General features: G+C 45.5%; 1 protein-coding gene across 2 annotated transcripts in view; it reads right to left on the bottom strand.

Moving 5' to 3' along the window:
* Positions 1-3,240: 3,240 nt before the first annotated feature.
* The window catches only part of LOC142658696 (mitochondrial ornithine transporter 1-like), a 29,951-nt gene continuing 11,795 nt past the window's right edge, over positions 3,241-21,396 (bottom strand). For both annotated transcript variants that reach the window (XM_075834300.1, XM_075834299.1), the window contains exons 3-7: positions 17,239-17,497; positions 14,665-14,805; positions 4,476-4,642; positions 4,246-4,404; positions 3,241-3,590 (exon numbers count right to left, since the gene is read on the bottom strand). In XM_075834300.1, the coding sequence (XP_075690415.1) occupies positions 3,463-3,590; positions 4,246-4,404; positions 4,476-4,642; positions 14,665-14,805; positions 17,239-17,497 (854 nt within the window). In that variant the 3' untranslated portion in view covers positions 3,241-3,462. The remainder of the gene's footprint in view (positions 3,591-4,245; positions 4,405-4,475; positions 4,643-14,664; positions 14,806-17,238; positions 17,498-21,396) is intronic.

Below are 21,396 nucleotides of genomic sequence, written 5' to 3'. Positions count from 1 at the left end.
AACACGAAGCTGCTTCATTCTAGCGATTGGTGGGGGTCTCCATGCTCAGACCCCCACCAATCCAAACTTCTGACATGTCACTATGCATACACAAAGAGGGACAATTTTTTTATTTTAAGCCACGCCTCTAATCCCACCCAATCACACCTGATTCAGCTCACACAGTATCATGCTCCCATAGTGCCTCCAACACAGTATAATACAAAATAGCTGCCCCTACACAGTATAATGCCCTCTAGCTGCCACCATACAGTATAATGCCCCCATAGCTGCCACCATACAGTATAATGCCCCATAGATGCACCCACACAGTATAAAGCCAACACAGATGGCCCCAAACAGTATAATGCCTACACATTCTTCCATGCAGTAGAATGCCCATGCAGATGCCCCCATGCAGTATAATGTCCAAACAAATTTCCCCATAAAGCGTAACGCCCCCCATAGTTTCCCCATATAGCATAATGCCCCCATAGCTACCCCCATACAGTATAATACCCCCTTAGCTGCCCCTAGTCCCAGTGCCCTTGTAGATAGTGACAGTGCCCATGTAGGTAGTGCCACAGTATATTGCCCTCTTGCTGCCAACACAAATGCCCCCATACAGTATAATGCCCACATAGATTCTCCGATGCTGTATAATGCCCAAACAAATTCCCCCATACAGTATAATGCCCCCATACTGCTTAAAGCCCCCCTACAGCATAATGCCCCAAAAGCCTCCCCATACAGTATAATGCCCCCCTAGCTGCCCTTAAACAGTATAATATCTCCAAAGCTGCCCCTAGTGCCAGAGCCAATATATAAAAGTGCAAGTGCCTTCTCGATAGTGCCACAGTGCCCATGTAGATAGTGTCCCTATATAGTGCCACAGTTTCCATGTTGATAGTACCACCCCTCTGTAGATAGCGCTACCCCCACCTTGTAGACATCACCATGGAGACTCCCTCTAGAAGAAGAATCCCCAGCCAGAGCTTAGGCCGGGGATTCCTTTCCTAGAGGGAAGCCTTGATGTTACTGTCCATATATGGACAGTGACATCAGTAGATACTCCTTGAGCGAATCCCCGTTGCAGACTCTGGCCGGGGACCCACTGACATCAATGTCCATATATGGACAGTGACCTTAGGGGTTTCCTCTAGGAGCGGAATCCCCGGCCAGATCACGGGGATTCCGCTCAAGGAGTAGCCACTAATTCTGAAGCAGGACAGTATCAGCTCCCTGCTTCAGAATTTGTTCAGAGCGGGGGGAGCTCCTCTGCTCGCCGATGACGACATTTCTGGACAACTGAGCTAAAAATCACGGACAGACCAAAAGTTTTATGGACAAAATCAAGAGTAAGGCCCAATGCACACGACCGTCGATTTCGTCCGTAATTACTGACCCATTCTTTTCTATGGCCGTAGAAACCTTCCGTAAAAAATAGGACATGTCCTATTTTTTTATTTTATGGGCCATGGTCCTATACTTTATAATGGGAACACCGTCCACAAATGTGGATGACTGTCCGCAGCCGTCCGTGGCCATAATCACAGATTGTAATTACGGGCACGGTCGTGTGCATGGGGCCTCAGTGATAATAAAAAGTATAACTTTTATAAGTGATCACACGAGTGGGATAGTAAAAAAGAAGAGTATGGGCACAACTGAAGTTGAATTGAAAAACAATTAAAGTAAGGCTTCTTTCACACTAGTGTTTCTATACGTTTACCTCTCTTCCGTCAGAGGAAGAGAGGATCGATACAGTAAACGAAAAGCAACGGTTCCGTTAGAATTACCATTGATTTCAATGGTAATTCTTTTGTATCAGTTGCTTTCCGTTAGGTTTCCTTTTTTTTTTTTTTAAGGGAAACAAAAAGTGCAGTCTGCAGAACTTTTATTTCTGTTCAAAAGAACGGAAACCTAGCGAACGGAGACAAACGGAAAGCAACTGATACAAAAGAATTACCATTGAAATCAATGGTAATTCTAAAGGAACCGTTGCTTTCCATTTAATGTATCAATCCTCTATTCCTCTGACGGAAGAGAGGTAAACGTATATTAATGCTAGTGTGAACTTCGCCTAATACAATTAAAATATTAATATTTAAAAAAATAAACCCTGCCAGGTTTTGAACCAGGGACCTTTCTAACCTCAGCTAACCACTACACTATAGAAGCTATCAGGGTCAACAAAAAAGTAGTAATTGATGGTCAATTCAATAACAGCGTGCACTGTTCCACTCTTTCCTGCCGGCACCATCGGTCTGCTGCGTGGGGGTGGTAACTGGTCAGAGACTCAGTCAGACTGGCTGCCGCATGCACTGGAAGTGACTGGGAGACCCACCAGTCACAGCCACACTTGTAGCTTTCCCACGCTAATTAAGCACGGGAAAGCTACAAGCGGGGCTGTGACTAGTGAGTCGGACACTCAATCCACCCGCACCCCCCTGCCTGGTCTCTGCACATGGTCACGACCAGGTGACTCACACGTTACTGATCCCAGCACCGACGGTCTGTGTGTCTGTGACGGAGGTCACCCCAGTCAGAGACAGTTGGCAACCCTGCTCCCCGACACAACGCTACTTTAAGCTCTGTGCTCGGGGAAGCCATTGACAGTACTGTCCATATATGAGCGGAATCCCTGTTGCCAACTCTGACTGGGGATTCCACTCATAAATGGACAGTACCGTCAATGGCTTCCCCGAGCACAGCGCTTACAGTAGCACTGTGCCCGGGGAGCCCTCGGCGAGCGGAGGAGCGCCCTCTGCTCCTCCGCTATGAACTAATAGCTGATGGTTCCCTGCTTCAGAATTAGTTTGACAGCGGGACATACTCCCGGCCGCCCGGGACAGCGGTACACCGCCCAGAATCCGGGACTGTCCCGCTGAATCCGGGACGGTTGGGAGGTACAACTATGACATGTCGAACGTTTGGATACACTTTAAAATTTAATTCTAGACACACCATGGGGAATATTCATGAAAGTGGTCTAATAGTAAAACGGTCTGTATTACCCACAGCAACCAATCACAGGACAGCTTTAATTTTTTATAGTGCTTTTGGAAAATGAAAGCTGCACTGTGATTGGTTGGGATCTGCAAGTTTGCGGTTAAGACCGTTTTCATGAATATCCCCAATATGTTCAACCTAGACTTCAAAACATGGATAGTAGTCCGTAATGTAAAGGAAGGCATACCAGATTTCTATGGCACCCAGTGATTTAACATAACTTTACAGTCCCATATAACATTCACATAGTATTTTGCATTTAAGTTTATTATACAGTATATTATATATATACACACATACACAAATAAAAGGGGATAAAACAACCGTGAAGAGATAGAGAACAGTATTTAACAAGCTAATACAAGTAAATAGCAGGGTGTCAGATTAACAAGTCATCCCCAAAGAACACAGATGACACAAGAAGTACATAGAAAAACAATGGAAGGGCCGCGGTAACACTGGCTTCCTCACTCAGTTCTGTGTAAATGAGCATTTTGTAAGAGTCCTCTTTGTCATTTCATAGGCCAAGAAAAGAGCTGCATTGGAGGGGAATGCCCTGATAACAGTTGGCATCAGTCCACTGTACAGAGTGACGATCCCTGTATACATAAATGGTAGACTGTTAGGAATGCAGGGTTAGTAAGATATACGCTTTATGTACTTTATACCGGTCTAATCTATTTTGTGATTCTGCAGGAACTTCTGCATTAAGCGTTTTCCTGCTGACTACAGAGCTGTACTCATCTCTTATCTGCATTAAATTACAGCAGTGAAGATCAGTGTAGGGACCCCGAGAAAAGAAGTACGTCCAATAAACTGCCCTGGGAAAATGCTAGTCATACATGTATATAGCCAGGGGCATTAAGGAGTAGTCCACCCACCAGAGACTGGGTAAAACATAAGGCATTATGTCACAACAGACTGGGTACGGTATGCATTTCAAATGGTAACTAGAGACAAGATATCATATGCAAGATCGAATCACCAGCTGCTGTATAAAAGACATTTGGCACAATCTACTGTATGTATCATTAGTTCTGTAATAGTGATCCAAAGTAAAATGCGGGCCTATGGGAAATATTTAATTTCTTTGCAGTTGCTGAAAATTCATCAGCAAGCTATAGAATACTAGGATTCTGGATTCTGCTAAAGAGATGCAGACTATGTAAAGTAAAAGTAAAAAAGGATACCTTAGATTTCTCATTTTTGGATATACAGGCAAGTACAACATACCCCAGAAATATGAGAGCTCACCTTCTGTCTTCAATATGTGCAGTAAGGAGATCAAGAAACCTCCAGAGGGAGATGCTGTGGACAAAACTTGAATTCTTGACTTCACAGAATCCACTGGATATACAGAAAGCCAAAAACAGGCCCCGCCCACACCACCACTCACTGAAACCACTAGTGCACCTGTGAATAAACACAGCGATGTCATATCATGTTTCATGGGTATCGGAGCCTACAGGGTTCTTCACCCTTACCTGGTTGATTTCTGGAACTTTGATTTAGAATTCTGCTGCTCAGCTCATAGCCGCCAAAAAAGAAGAAGTACCCCGGAATTTCCCGCAGCCACGTGCTACTGAGTCCACGGAAAAGGCCACAAACACCTTCCGTTTTCAGGATATTACAAACAATGGACCATGGTGTGCTAAAAGTTAATATAAAAACAGTGAAAAGTCACATGTACTATCGAAAGTAGGTATGGAACAGCCCTAGCGCCATAGTATGGGACTGGTGACACCTGGTGGGATAGAGTTTATTGATGCTTAACCCCTTAATGACTAAGCCTGTTTTGGCCTTATGGACCAGGCCAATTTCTTTCAAATCTGAAATGCGTCACTTTAAGTGGCAATAACTTTGGTATGATTTTATTTTTTACATAGATTGAGAGTTTGTTTTCTGGTAATTGTACTTTAAAGAGAATCTTTCACCTGCCCATACATGTGCAGCTGAGTGCACCATGTAATAGGCACTGCAGCATAAACCCGGTCTCACGTTAAAAAAAAAAACAATTCTATCTTCCTCCGTTATTTAGATATTGGTGTTGTTATATTTGGTGCCTGGTATGTAAATAACTCCCTGAACCATCAATGGGGCGTGTAAATGGCATGGGGGCGTGTTACTTATCGCTGTGACACTGTCCAATCAGGTGGACAGTGTCACAGCGGCTTGTGCTGCGCGATCACTGTCTGACACGAGCTGGAGAGAGTAAAATGCATGTGCACACACAGTTCCGCCGCCACAGAACAGAAGGTAAATTCTTCTTCTTCTGTTCTGTGGCGGTGGAAGTATTGTCGGCACCGGCGTCTGTGTTGTGCACGCTCTCACTCTTCAGCCCTCGGTTGACAAGGACGACAAGACTGATCTTACGAGAGAGATTACACAGCACAAGCCACTGTCCATAGCTGATTGGACAGTGTCACAGCGATAAGTAACACACCCCCCATGCCATTTACATGCCCCATTGACAGTTCAGGGGGTGACTTACATATCGGGCGCCAAATATAACAGCACCGATATCTAAATAACGGAGGAGGCTAGAATTTTTTTTTTTTTTTTTTAAGTGAGACAGGATTTGTGCAGCAGTGCCCATGACATGGTATGAGCAGATGAAAGGTTCTCTTTAAGTCAGTGGTAAACTTTGGTTGATACATTCAGTGTTTATTTGTGTTAAACACCAAAATGTAGGAAATGTGTAAAACTTAGCATTTTTATCAATTTAAATGTATCTGCTTGTAAGACTGATAGTAACACCACACAAAATAGTCACTGGTTAACATTTCCCTTAGGTCTACTTTATGTTTGCATCGTTTTTTGAACATGCTTTTATTTTTCATGGGCGTTACAAGGCTTAGAACTTTGAGACTACACCCCTTAGTCCTCATGCACACGACCGTAGCCATGTGCACGGCCATGATTTCTGGGTTGGCCGGCCACGGCCACTATTTTCAATGAGCCAGGACCGCAGAACGCGGCCGTTATAAGGCTTGCCCGTTCTTTCCGCGGTGCGGGCTCCCGGGCCATGCACGGACTGAAAACCAGTCCAGTGACACAAACTGGGCACAACATATTGGGCACTAAAATGGCATATCAGTGGAAAATTGCAACTTTCACTTTGCACCATCAAATTCATTTCAAATGTAAAAACACCTGTGGGGTCAAAATGCTTATTACACCCCTTAAAATGCCCTAAGGCCTCATGCACACGAACGTGCTTTTGCGGGTGCAATTCCCCCAAAAATCCACGGGAGTATTGCGGCCCCATTTATTTTTATTGGATATTTTCGAAAATACAGTCAATCATATAATCATACAATAATACAAAGACAGGAATACTAATCTCGGGTGATAATAAATGAATAAATACAGCCTGACAGTGTAAGCATAATCATGAATGTTAAGTCAGTGAGGCAACTATCCAGTTGTCATTCCTGTTGGCATGTAAACCTGGTTATTGCTATTGCTAGGTATCCCTGTATACAGAATTACAGTAAATCATTTAACTAACGAACGAAAACTGGAGCCTAGTGGAACAGTACACCTACCCAAGCAGTTAGTTGATGACATGGAAAAATATAGATATTATGTTCTTGAAACCTTCAGTGCCCCTAAAGTGCCCTTGAGGTCCTCAATCAAATACCAAGGCGATCCTGTGAATGGGCCGATGATGTCCCTTCGTTCCGAACTAGTGAAGTGATTTGTAAGAAATAGCTTCCATTTCTCAAAGAATTTCTTTCCCCGTGTGTCTTTATGTTGTAAGATGCTGGTTCGATCTAGGTAGAACAATCTACACAACCCCTGAACAACCATACTCTGGTTTGGTACATCTGCTATCAGCCAATTCTGGAGTATACATCTCTTTGCCACCATAAGTGTGGCATGAGCTATGGGGGAAAGATGTGTCACTTCCACCTCTTCCAGTTCTCCATCATGTTGTACATGGAATAAGACCTCCATTGGTCCCACAATCCCTTTAAATTTGCCCAATTTCTGCAATAAGGATGCCATCTCCCTCCAAAATTGCTGAATATTTGCGCAGGCCCAAAGGCCATGATACATGTCCGTTCTTGGGGTATTGCACCTAGGACAGGATGTTTTCCTATCTGGTTGGGAGACGGAAGGGGTTAAAATGAATGCATATATTGCTTGATGGAGGATCTTCAATTGGGTTTCCCTCCAATTCTCGTTGTGGACATGAGCCCTGAAATCTACCAGTCCCATTTCAATATGCTTTTCAATACCTGGCAAGCTAAACAGTTGTTCCCATCTCCCAAAGGCCTGTGCAGGGGACATCTTCAGTAGTAACGGTCTGAGAGTACTATATAGTTGTGAAATGGAGCGTCTGTGAGTGCCTGAGAACCACGAGTCAAACATGTTAGATGGAACCTCATTAGCTATATCTACAAGTTTAGTTTTACAGTGAGTTAGTATTTGCAAATATTGTAAATGCTGATGCTGTACAAAATTATATCTGGTCTGAAGCTCCTGCAGGGACAACCACCTCTTTTCCTGTTCATGGAACATATCCCCCAAAGTTGCTATCCCTCCCTCTCTCCACTTTGACAATAATTTGTGAGATCTTCCCGCTTCAAACTCTGGGTGCTGCCATAAGGGCATATGTTTTAAGATACGGTAAGAAAGATTATAATGTTTGCGCAATATTTTCCAGGCAATGATGGTATCTCGTAACAGAGACTACTTCTTAACGGTCTTCGGGAGAAATGCAAATGTTGTGTGCACCAGAGCCATGAGATTCCAAGGTTCTGCTAGCTGCCTCCCCAATGTAGTGTTAGAATTAAACCCCGTGTCAGGTTTCCAATCTAGCAGGTGTCTGCTCAAACATGCAAGGTTATACCCCCTGATGTTGGGAAAATTGACCCCTCTCTAAGCCTTCCGCATCATGAGTTTTGTGAGCGCTAGTCTCGGTTTCTTGCCCCCCAAATAAATTTCGTAAAGGATGAATTGAGTAGATTAATATCTCAGTGCTTAACCAGAAGAGGGATGGTCTGTAGTGGATAAAGCAATTTCGCAAACCCCCGACATTTTGACCAAGCAACATCTTCCCAAGAGTGAAAGAGGTAAGCTGTGCCATCTCAGAAGATCAGCTTGGATCTCATGAATCAGAGGAGAATAATTTAGATCATAAAGGGAGTTAGGTACCCGGCCCATCTTGTTACCAAAGTAGGTTATATTAGACTTCGCAATCTCAACATCTAGGAGTGGCTAGGGACCGCCTAAATTTGGAACCCTGCATCCCGAAATCCAATAACTGACATTTTGACGTGTTAACTTTGTAACCTGAATAGCTCCCAAAATCATGCAATGACTGGAAAATATGCAGAACATCCTGTAGGGGATTTGAGAGAAATAAAAGTAGGTCATCTGCAAATAACGTTTCCTTGACCTCCATCTTCCCTATCTTTATACCCCTATACAGATTGGACGACACCAAGTAGCGTGCCAGAGGCTCCAAAGCCAGATTGAACAATAGACACGACAGCGGACATCCCTGCCTAGTACCTTTGTATGAACTGAATCTTTGAGATAAAAAATCTGGGGTGGAATTTCTAGCCTTAGGGAACTTGTAAACGTGGTGTAATAAAGCCCTGAAAGCCCCAGTTATCCCAATCTTATCCAAGACAGCATCCAACGATTTCCATCTGACATTGTCAAAAGCTTTCTCTGCATCTAAAAGGAATGCTGGATGTTCCTTAGGAAATGGACAATGCTGTACTCTACACTGCAAGGACCGTCCTGATATTAGTGACCGCCAACCTACCTTTAATAAAGCCCACTTGTTCCGGGGCTATGAGATGTGGCATTATAGTCGCTAGCCTATCCGCAATAATTTTAGAAAGGAGCTTGGCATCTACATTAATAAGTGATATGGGCCTATACGACCCTGGCAATAGGGGGTCCTTTCCAGGTTTTAACAATAATTTCACATAAGACATGTCTGCAGATGGTGGTAATCCCTCCTCTCCCAAAGCATGGTTAAATAAAGAGACCAAAGTCTCAGTTACCTGTTCCCTCATTGCTTTAAAAAAATTCTCCAGTCAAACCGTCTGGGCCAGGCACCTTTGCATTTTTCAAGTTCCTAATAGCCCCATCTACCTCCTCCTTCGTAACCTTGGCGTTTAGGAATTGTTACTGTTCCGCGGAGATGACCGGTAAGGTGGCCTGGTCTAACAGTGTGTCATCTAAATGAGGGGAAGATTCATCGGTGTACAGTTCCTCATAAAAACTAGCCACAACAGCATTAATATGAAAATGATCACATGTATCTCATCCGTTATGATCTCGCAATTTCGCTATGTGTTGGACGTTTTCCCCGAGCCACAGTTGCCAGTAACTTTCCCGCTTTATTACCAAACCAGTGTAGAATAGCTTAAAAATCACAGTTGTGACATTTCTTTCTGAGAAACCCATTTATCGAAGGATTGTTTAGCCTGAATCCAAGCCTGTCCAGCCTCTAATGTAGTATGTGTCAAGTATGCTGTATAAGCTGTCCTCAATGCAGCACTAGAGGAATTAAAAAGGTTTGCGTTATTTCCCTTTTTTTGCTCACTGAGTATGCAAGTATCCTCCCCCTCAGCACAGCCTTGGCCGTATCCCAGAAAAGTGAGGGATCATCCTGAATTCATTGAGGTGTATTCCAAACCACAATCCCCGCAACAGTCTTACAAAAGTGTCATCAGATACTAAATGGGCCGGGAATCGCCATATAAAATCTGACCCTCTGGGATAGGTTTCCTGAAAAGATATCCGTACCGGGGCATGATCGGAGATCACTATATCTCCGATATCAGCGGACCCAAACCTCGGTTGTAACGTTGGACATGAAATATTCTATCCTGGACCAAGACTGTTGAGCGTGGGAGTAATGAATAAATTCTCTGGCATCAGGGTTACCTATTCTCCAAGGATCTATTAAGTGCATGCTTTCCAGCAAAGGTCCTAACACTCAGTCATGTTTTCTTGGGCCCTTTGTAGGAATGGACTTCGGGTCGTGTGTTGTGTGAGCGCCTATCCTCTCTGTGGTCAAGAACAGAATTAAAATCCCCTCCCACTACTTTGTGCTGAACAGTATCTGACAATAAGGACCCTTCCAAAGCGGTTAAATAATGACACATTATCGTTGTTCGGTCCATACACATTATAAATGCTTAATACACAGCAAGGTGTGCTTAGAGAAACATGGAGCAGACGTTCTTCCGTGTCCGAATCTGTATGTGTTACCTCAAGTACCAGGGTTTTAAGTTATCAAAATAAGTACCCCTGCCTTACGGCCACATGCTCAGCCCACCCACAATTTTTTCATTGGGTGGAAGTCACTCCTCTAAATGAGGCTCCTGTGGCAGAGCGATATCTGTATGAAGTTTTTTTAAGTGGCAGAGTACCATCATTCTCTTATTAGGGGATCGAAGCCCCTTTACATTCCAAGAGGTCAGCTGCATAAACTAAGTGTCACCAAAAGGTTCAATAATGACCGGTCATAAAGATCTATGGCTAGGCAAGAATGCCCCACTACCTTGGTAGCCGCTCGGTAGTATCTGCTCCAGTTTGCTCCCAACATTACAATAACATGAATAATCAACGCAAGAAAATTGACATAACCCATAAGAACAAAATACCCAACCAGGAATGTCCACATCAATCCCAGTGAAACAAGCATCAGTACGGCATACATGACTTCACTTTTTTATGATCTGTGACCCATCCCCCCTCCACCTGCATGTTCTAGATGTAGATAACAGATTCCAAGACAAGTTGGTCAAACTAAACAGTAGAGGAACAAATGCCTATGTCTAATAAAGCAGGAACCTCTTCAAGTAAAGGTCAACCAAACCAGTGACCACATGTATGTAAGGCACAATCAAATGCAGTCTTTCATCACACATGATATACTTATCAGTCCGGGATGGTTTCAAATCAGCTTGTCCAAGCGTTGTCGATGTAAAGTCTTGGACGATTCTGCCCGTTGTTGCTTGGGTGAGGGAGAACGAGCTATGTCAGACCAAGTACAGTCCCATGGAGGAGAAGCTGATGGAGGACCATCCCCTCCAGATCCTTGACTCGTAGTGTCCGCTCCCGACACTCTAGGGCTCCGAGAACCAGGGATCTTGTCCACGTAGATTGCCGCTTCCTCAGGCGTGTGAAATACCTTGATTGAGCCATCCATCTGCGTGATCCTCAGGGTAGCCGGATATTGTAGCTGAAATTTGATTTTGCGTTTGTAGAGGGAAGTGCAATTCCCTCCAAAGGATCTCCTACGCCACGTGACCTCTGCGGAATAATCTGCAAACAGGATCATTTTTGCTCCCCTTATATGTAGAGGAGTATTAAGATTTCTGAAAGTGAGCAAAAGTTCCTCTTTATCATTGTAATCCAAGTAGCGCATGATCATCTGTCGTGGTCTGGCTTGCGACTCTCCTTTTGCTTTGGCTATCGGACCCGGAGGGTCCACTCGATGTGCCCTTTCCACTCTGCATGATCTAGTCCGACCCAACGCTTCTGGCAGCTGCGTCTCACAAATCTCCTGGAGAAGCGGTGGTCTAATGTGCTCAGGTAGACCGACAATACGTAAATTATTCCTTCTAGAACGGTTTTCGAGATCTTCCAAACGATCCCTGAGCTTGGCGTGATCTCGCATCAGACCTCTAATGCAGGTATGGGCCCCTGCAGATTCATCTTCCATGTGGCCAACACACTGTTCCAGCTCATCCAGTCGGGTGCCATGAAATGTTACCTCATTTTGACGTTTCTGGAGCGTCGTTGTTACTGTGGCTATTAAGGAATCCCGAATATCAGGGGCCAGCTGAGTAGCAACCTCTATCACCAACTTCCTGTAGGCCAGCGGTGAGTCAGTAACTACCGACGGCATTATCACCTCCCCAGGGAGTAATGGGCTTTGAGGCCGGCTCTGTGGGAGTGATGGCTGCAGTGGCGCCGCCATCTTGGATTGCGCCTCACCTCGTGTGCCGTGTCCAGCCGGATGGGAAACCTCTCTGCTGCCGCGCCAAAGATGATATCTCTCCATAAACCCTCCGGTTCCTCTCACTGAGCCCTCAGCTGAATGCCGAGGCAGTTAAATCCTGTGGGTGTGTGGCGATGGAGGGTCAGGGGATCAGGGCTTCAGGAGCTCACTTAACTCCGTCCTCACATCCCAGCGCCGGAACCCTTAATCACTTTTTATTCCATTTTTTGTCAAGCAAGGTGACCACATTTTTTTTAAATTATTTTTACAGTTTTCACCGTGGGTTATAAATGAACTTTTTACTTTATTTTGCGGGTTGAGGTTTCTATGTTTTGCAGCGTTTTTATTTTTCCATCGACAAGGCTGTGTAAGGGCTTGTTTTTTGCGGGACGGGTTGTAGTTTTTATTGATACTATTTTGGGGTACATCTGACTTTTTATTCTATGTTTTTGGAGGGGTGATGACAAAAAAAAAAAAATTGTGTTTCTGGCGTGTTTTTTTTTTTCACGGTCTTCACCGTGCGGGAAAAATGGTTTCTTTTTTTTCCTATAATAAATGACATAGGAAAAAAAGCAGTTTTTATTTTTTTAACTTATAACTTATTTTTACACTTTACACAACATTTGCACCTCTGATCTTTACCCGAATACATTGCCCTTCCCACTATAGTGCAATGCATTAGAGTTGCCAGTTATTCACTGATAGCAAGCCTATTAGGCTCCGCCTCTGGGCAGGGCCTAATGGGCTTCCATACATGTTGGCCTCCGGTTGCCATAGCAATGATAGGCATCCCCGCGATCACATGCCGCGGCAATGCCGATCAGTTAGAAACCACTAATATGCTGCGATTGATTGCAGCATCTAAAGGGTTAATAGGTGGGCTGAGAGCTAGGTCCATTTTCTGCCGATACAGCAGGTGTCAGCTGTAATATACAGCTGACACCCGCGGCTGATGCCGCAGCCTTAGCTTCTGAGCCCGCCGCCATCTTCAGTTTGCGACCAGAGCCTTTAGGCACCGCCAACAGGCTTTCGGACTTGGCAGACAGGAGGCCATTGTTATACCTCCAGTTGCCAACAGCCGATCGGCTAGCAAATTTGCTCCCCGGCTCTTTTTGGCGTGTAACAATGCTGCGATTGCTCAGGTCACTACTGACTGACTGATCACAGTGATCGCCGGTGGCGCCGTGATTGGTCCCCCACCGCGTGATAGTAACTATTGGCTGTCTTTGACAGCTGATATCACTGTTCTGTCACCATGTCTTTTGACATGGTGACAGAACAAAACTGATGTAACTGTACATCATGGTGCCTTAAGGCAGGGCAAACCATGACGTACAGTTGCAGCATGGTGTTTTAAGGGGTTAACATAGCAAATTTACGAAGACTGGTGTTTCTCAGCTATCTGCTTCACTGGAGTAAGATACAACAGATTTATTAAGGGGCCCACGCCTCTTAATAAATTTGTTGCATCTTTCTGCTTGCCGTGCAGCACGCTTATGTTGCAATGACTGCGGCCTTTCTACCCCCCCCCCCCCCCCATCGGACATAAAATACAGAAAGATGGATGCCCACCTCACCGCTCCCCTTCTCCACTCCTTGTCCTCTCATCATGCCAAACAGCCTCAGGACTCGATATGTGCCGCACTACTAAATGTTATCAGTGCTGCGCCACATACAACGTCCTGACACTGCATGTCGTCAGTACATTGTATGAGCCACGATCGGCTGAAGGAGCCAGAGGGGAGAAGAAGAGCAGTGAGGCAAGTATACTTTTGACGCAAATCGCAACTTTTGGACTCAATTGCGAATTTTCTATGCCAGAAAACTGCCGTAGGAAGGTTAATGAATTCCCCACGTTGCTCTCACTTTGTAGTTAGAGTACCTGTGCACTGTGTAAAATGAGTTTACCTGTAAATATGTCCTTTAGTTGGCAAACCAGCTAAGTTATGCAGCAAGACATCCCCCACTCCCATATCGCTGCATAACTGGGCAGCTTTCCCACTCACCACTCTATGACAAGACCACCCCTGTGGGTGCTGAAAATGGCAGATTTAGTGTTGTCATCCAGCTTGGCCAGAATCAAAAATTTAAAAGGTGTTGTCTCACGATAAGCTTTCATCACCAGGGAAAGCCAGTGCCAGTCATTATTTTCTACTGTAACGACCACTGTAGGGGAAATGTAGATTTACATGACAGCCATTCAGATTAACAGCATCTTTGTAATACATGGGTGGGATGTGTCTGACACACTATTAGCAGCTCGCTCATAATGGGTTTCCGTATCGAATTTCCATATACCAAATATGGGCACACCCAGTTAAGATGCCTACACACATTACAAAAAACTTGTCCAAAACAGATGATTTCAATGTATTTGTATGCTAAAAATTATATTATTTTTTTTTTAGCAACTTATCAATCATAATTGTAAAAAGTGACAAATGTAAACCACCGTTCTGGTGAAGAGAGCATGTACTGACTTTGCGCATGACTAATGAATATGTTTTAGGATGAGTATATGTATATCAGATTGGGGTATGCCCAATATTTAACCATCATAATTAGTGAATGCTAGGAAATTGCAGGAAACAACTTCTAAACGGGGCAACTTTGCGTGGGAACTTTATTCCTGGTTTACTCCTTATATGCTATTTTAGAGGGAATGCTCTACAATTAAAACGAAATACACAGACCTCTTAAATGGTATGTCCTTGTATCCAGAAATCCGCATTTCGTATTGTGTTTGCATTCGGCACTTCACCAGTTCTGTTGGACAAAGGACCAGTGAGGAGAAGACCGAAGCCAAAGAGCCTGCAGTAGCCTTGTGGTAGTCTCTAGAGGAAACAATTTTGGAAGAATATAGAAGTGGTATAGACCGTCATACACCATCTTTAAAGAACCGTACTCTATCTTCGGCAGCCCCATAGAAAGTAAATGGAGTGGTGGCCAGGCATGCACAGTCCCGCTACATTTATAGAGGGCACTGCGGGGACTCTGTTCTCAGGATTGGTGAGGCCCCCAAAAGTCAGAACCCCACCGATCAGACATTTATCACCTTTGCTGTGGATAGGTAATAAATCATCATGATGATAAAACCCCTTAAAACGGTCAGTTCTTAAAAGGAGTATTCTAGTTTTACCAAATAAATGGGATTGTTAGAAGACACAGCTCTGACACACATTCTGTAACTGTAATCAGTCCTGCACCTGTTTGATCATCATCACATGGCCAGGACAGAATCATAGCCACTCGAAAAAAAATTCAATAGGATTCTTCATTGTTAAACCAAAAACATAAAATAATAAAAAATGAAAAAAAACGTAAAAAGGAAGGGTGTCGTGAAAATTTTTTTTATATATCTGTTTGCTTTTAGTGTTTTATTCAAAAAAATAAAAAATTTATTTGTGCGTTTGTGTTTTAAATTTTTTTATTTTCTAACTTTTTCTTCTCTATGGGGGTTGCCATTTTTTTTTCATTTCTGTATGTGTCGATTAACGACACATACAGAGATGGAATACGGCACATACATCCCCATAGAGAATACGAACGGGAGGCGTTCGCATTCACTATGGTGTACGCCATCTGTGTGGGAACGGCGCATGCGCCGCTCCCACAAAGTCCAAATGGAAGGTCTTCGGCCGAGCGACATCCGGCGCAATTTTCTTGTGGACCGGAAGCCGCGGCTGGACAGTAAGATTCCTACTTCGGGTCGCGGCTTCCGGACATGTGTTCTGAAGCAAGCACTAGGAGCGGAGGGAGCGGCGGCGGCAGGAGCAGGTAAGTTATGTCTGTGTTTGTTCGTGTTTTACTGTGTGATTACCACTGTATGCAAGCCTACTACACTCTGTATTCGCCCAAAAAATGGCGACACACAGTGTAGGAGGTTTGTACATTCAACCCCCTCCTTTCTCCTGGCACTAGCCAGGATAAAGGAGGGGGGATTGTTTGAGGACGCTAGAGCGAGTGGGTCTTCTCAAATTTTGCAGCATAAAGCAATGTGGTTGCTTTACCACATGCCAATGCTGCAACTTTTGGAATTGCTCCCTCTAGTGACCAGCACAGGAAAATGTTATAAATTAGAATCGAATTTATAATCTTTCCTGACTCATGAAAAAATAAAAAAAAAATTAGAACAATGTTTAATCATTTATATACGAACAGTTTAACTAAAAAAAATAATTTTCTAGCAACACATTCCCTTTAAGGAATTGTTACAGAAAGTATATTTAAAAATGTTATAACTTTTCATTATAGAAATAATAACATTTGTTTGCTCAAACCGGAATACCCCATTAAAACGTGTGCTGCAATATCGGCATTTTATTTTAACATATTACTTGAACAAAAGGAGGAAAGAAAGAAGCTAGTGCTTTGTGGAGAAGTTGGTTCAAAGAGACTAAAGCCGACCATACACATTAGATGTATGTCGGCCGAGCCTCTCAGATTTTGGCAAGAAGGTGTATGGCACAGTCCTGACTCTCCCCCATGGCAGATAGCCAGTGAGAGGAGGGTCGGACAGGTTTAACTTCAACATGCCTGATTCTTCTGTTGGTTTGTAGTTAGAGAAGTCTAGTAGCGGCTTTCTCTATTCTCCCCATTGCAAACACATGCACACTTGGCCGAGCCAACCGTGCATGAGTATGGGTGAGTCGGGAGGAATAGCGGTCAGTCCAACCTAAGTGTGTGGCCAGCCTAAGGCGAACGTTCACATCTGCGTTGGAGGCTCCATTCAGATCCTCCATCGCAGATTTCTTCATACTTGCGGAAAAGAATAGAGCTGAACACAGCCTGATTTTTTCCATCAAAACTGGACACCATCATAAAACCAGACGGAACCCATTATAAGTCAACGGAGTCACTGTTGGTGTCCCTTGCTGCACTTCATGGTTTCCTGGGCAAAATGCAGTCTGTAGCATGGTGGCACCTGATAAAAATAAATTTAAAGAAAAATACGGTACGGTGTCAAAATGCCTCATATACAATAACATTTATTTAGATTTTATAATATCCATTTGTCTTGTCTACTCTATTGCTAAACTTGGAGACTCAAGTGTGCCCATTCAGATCTATTGGACAATTTGCATAGAAAAACAGGGTCTGCAGCAAAACCTTGTGTTTTGTCATTAAGCTATGTACTAGATTTTAATGGTATCCTCACAAGGCTGTTACGATGCCTATCACCATAGCAGAAGAGCTTTGTAAGCAAACAAAAAGTAATGACCCCATTAAGAAACTGTATTAAAAGGAAAAGTTAACCGTGTACACACCTTAGCTGTGATGGATCTTGCATTCCCAGGACATGACACACAAGACTTTGACAAACCCCATAACTTGCAAACAGCACGGCATTTTCTGACACATTTGCCAACAAAGCAGGGACGGTCCCATGATACATCCCACGCAATCCTTCCTTGTGGTATATTCGCACTGCACAGTCTATGAAACCTCGATACATAAATGGGAAAGTCTGCATCTTAACCTTGGCTGTGTCAAAGGGCTGTCCACTGAGCACACATGCGACGCCACCTACAGCATACAAGGAAATCAGCAAGAATAGTGAAGATACAAGATTATTATATATATATATATATATATATATATATATATATATATATAAAAATAAAAGTTAAAGGAAACATGCTATATTGCAAACGACCTGAATACCCGCATCAAGTGATACATCCTTTACTTTAGGGCAGCTGCAATATGGTCTTTTACTTTTGGTTTACGTTAGGGATATATGCAAGATTTTGTCAAGGAGTGTGTGGAGGTTAAGACATGTAATATAATGAATAGCGTGAAATAAGACGATGCCTTGTGGCCTGCTGGAAGGCTACGCATTTCAAAGCGTTGCGTCGGGAAACAATGTGGGCATAGACAGGGGCGTAACTAGGAAAGACTGGACCCCATAGCAAACTTTTAACTGGGGCCCCCCCCTCCCCTGGGTGTCACACAACCACCCCCCTTGTAGATAGTGACTTTTTTACAGCCCCCCCTGTAGATAACGCCATACAGCCCACTCTGTATGGCGTTATCTACAGGGGGGGGGGGGGGACTCTGTATGGAGTTATCTACAGGGGGGGGGGGGGGACTCTGTATGGAGTTATCTACAGGGGGGACGACGACTCTGTATGGCGTTATCTACAGGGGGACGACGACTCTGTATGGCGTTATCTACAGGGGGACGACGACTCTGTATGGCGTTATCTACAGGGGGGGAGGGGGGACTCTGTATGGCGTTATCTACAGGGGGGGGGGGACTCTGTATGGAGTTATCTACAGGGGGGGGGGGGGGACTCTGTATGGAGTTATCTACAGGGGGACGACGGGACTCTGTATGGCGTTATCTACAGGGGGGGGGGACGACGACTCCGTATGGCGTTATCTACAGGGGGGACGGGGGGACTCTGTATGGAGTTATCTACAGGGGGGACGACGACTCTGTATGGCGTTATCTACAGGGGGACGACGACTCTGTATGGCGTTATCTACAGGGGGACGACGACTCTGTATGGCGTTATCTACAGGGGGGGAGGGGGGACTCTGTATGGCGTTATCTACAGGGGGGGGGGACTCTGTATGGAGTTATCTACAGGGGGGGGGGGGACTCTGTATGGAGTTATCTACAGGGGGACGACGGGACTCTGTATGGCGTTATCTACAGGGGGGGGGGACGACGACTCCGTATGGCGTTATCTACAGGGGGGACGGGGGGACTCCGTATGGCGTTATCTACAGGGGGGACGGGGGGGGGACTCGGTATGGCGTTATCTACAGGGGGGACGGGGGGGGGGGGACTCCGTATGGCGTTATCTACAGGGGGGACGGGGGGGGGGACTCCGTATGGCGTTATCTACAGGGGGGGGGGGACTCCGTATGGAGTTATCTACAGGGGGGGACTCCGTATGGAGTTATCTACAGGGGGGGACTCCGTATGGAGTTATCTACAGGGGGGCTGTACGGCGCTATCTACAGGGAACGCCGTACAGCCCCCCTCCTGTAGGGAACGCCTTACAGCCCCCCCCCCCTCTAGGGAACGCCTTACAGCCCCCCCCCCCTGTAGGGAACGCCTTACAGCCCCCCCCGTAGGGAACGGCTTACAGCCCCCCCCGTAGCGAACGCCTTACAGCCCCCCCTGTAGCGAACGCCTTACAGCCCCCCCTGTAGCGAACGCTTTACAGCCCCCCCCTGTAGCGAACGCCTTACAGCCCCCCCGTAGCGAACGCCTTACAGCCCCCCCTGTAGCGAACGCCTTACAGCCCCCCCTGTAGCGAACGCCTTACAGCCCCCCCTGTAGCGAACGCCTTACAGCCCCCCCTGTAGCGAACGCTTTACAGCCCCCCCTGTAGCGAACGCCTTACAGCCCCCCCTGTAGCGAACGCCTTACAGCCCCCCCTGTAGCGAACGCCTTACAGCCCCCCCTGTAGCGAACGCCTTACAGCCCCCCCTGTAGCGAACGCCTTACAGCCCCCCCTGTAGCGAACGCCTTACAGCCCCCCCTGTAGCGAACGCCTTACAGCCCCCCCTGTAGCGAACGCCTTACAGCCCCCCCTGTAGCGAACGCCTTACAGCCCCAACCCCCCAAAAAAATGCGACCTACAGTGTGAAAAGACAAAAGACATGTATCCCCTATCCACAGGATAGGGGATACATGTGTGATCGCTGGCAGCGATAGGGAGAACAGGGGACCGAAAGTCCCCCGAAGTTCTCCATGACTAACCTTGGACTTCCGGCGTCTGCGCAGCTCAATAAAAATGAAAGGAGCGCTGGTCACGCATGCGCACAAGCGCGACCGGCGCTCCATTCATTTCTACGGAGCTGCACAGACGCCGGAAGTCCGAGGTTTGTGATGGAGAACTTCAGGGGGCTTTCAGTCCCCCGTTCTCCCTATCGCTGCCAACGATCACACATGTATCCCCTGTACTGTGGATAGGGGATACATGTCTTGTTTAATGGCAGAGCGGGGAGATACCTCCCTGCTCTGCCGTAGTGTTAAGAGGTGTCGCGCTGTAGCAGCTATAGCGGCTGCTAGCGGAGCCTCCAGCCATGGTGGGGGCCCGTGCCGGCGGGTGACACAGGCCCCCTCATGCCGCGGGCCCCGTAGCAGCCGCTACTGTTGCTACGGCGGTAGTTACGCCACTGGGCATAGAGATAAGTAAGGCTACTGGAAGGGAAAGAGGATCAGGGGTCTGGGTAAAGCTCAGATTTTGAATTTTGACCAAATATTGAAATTGTAGGATTTTTGCAAAGGAGATATATATAATATTCAAGTACTCAAAGTAAAAAATCTGTTCGACAGTTTTGGGGACCAGAAAAGGTAACCTCTGCTTTTTAGGAAAACACCACATATAAAGTTTATTAATAGCAAAGTGTTAAAAGCTTAGAAAAGAGACTGGAAATTCAGCCCTCTGATTAATCAAGTAACAACTCAGAGGAGGTTGAAGGGAATGTATCAATTATTTAAATCATTTTTTTTTTTTTTTTATTAAAAACAGATGGGTCAGATAGTGAAAATCTTTTTTTTTTTTTTTTTTTTTAATCTGTTTTGTTTTTTAAATTGTAGATTTCTTTAATTCTGTTTTCTGTAAACGATTATTGGGTTAGCCATCTTGCCTGAGCTGCCGTGAACAAAATTTAGAGATCTGCTTTACAGCAGTCTCATGGACCATAGGAAACAATAGCTTTGAGCTGACCCATTGACTTCTATGGGAGAGTTTTCTAGGCATTATCTGTGCAGAGGTCATTGTGCAGGAAGGGCGTGGTGTCCATATTGTCAATTGTGGATCCTGTGTTATCTATATATACACATACCTCCCAACTTTCAAGTATCGCAAAGAGGGATAACCGATGAGCGCATGTATGGGGCAGTTTTGTTTTCCTTAAGCCACACCTCTTATCCCACACAATCCCCACCCATGCACACCCGGTTTAGTCCACACAGTATCATGCTCCCATAGTACCTCCCACACAGTACAATACAGTATAATGCCCACACAGATGCCCCCATACAGCATAACGCCTACGCAGATGTCCCCATGCAGCATAATGCCCACACAGATGCCACCGTACAGTATAATGCCATGTTAGCTGCCACCATGCAGTATAATGCCCCATTAGTTGCCCCACACAGTGCCCATATATAGATAGCGCCACAGTCTCCCCTGTAGATAGTGCCACACCCACCTTGACGTCATTGGGACTCCCTCTAGAAGCGGAATCCCCAGCCGGAGCATCGGCCACGCTGTGGCCGCGGATTCCGTTTCAGAGGGAGCCCCTGACATCACTTTCCATATATGGACAGTGATGTCAGGGGTTCCCTGTACGAGCGGAATCCCAGCCAGTGCGTCGGCAACGCTCTGGCCGTGGATACCACTCCAGAAGGAGCCCCTGATGCCACTGTCCATATATGGACGCTGACGTCAAGT

The sequence above is a fragment of the Rhinoderma darwinii genome, chromosome 8 (genome assembly GCF_050947455.1).
Source record: "Rhinoderma darwinii isolate aRhiDar2 chromosome 8, aRhiDar2.hap1, whole genome shotgun sequence".
NCBI classification, from domain to species: Eukaryota; Metazoa; Chordata; class Amphibia; order Anura; family Rhinodermatidae; genus Rhinoderma; species Rhinoderma darwinii.
This window is presented reverse-complemented; position numbering and strand designations above follow the sequence as displayed.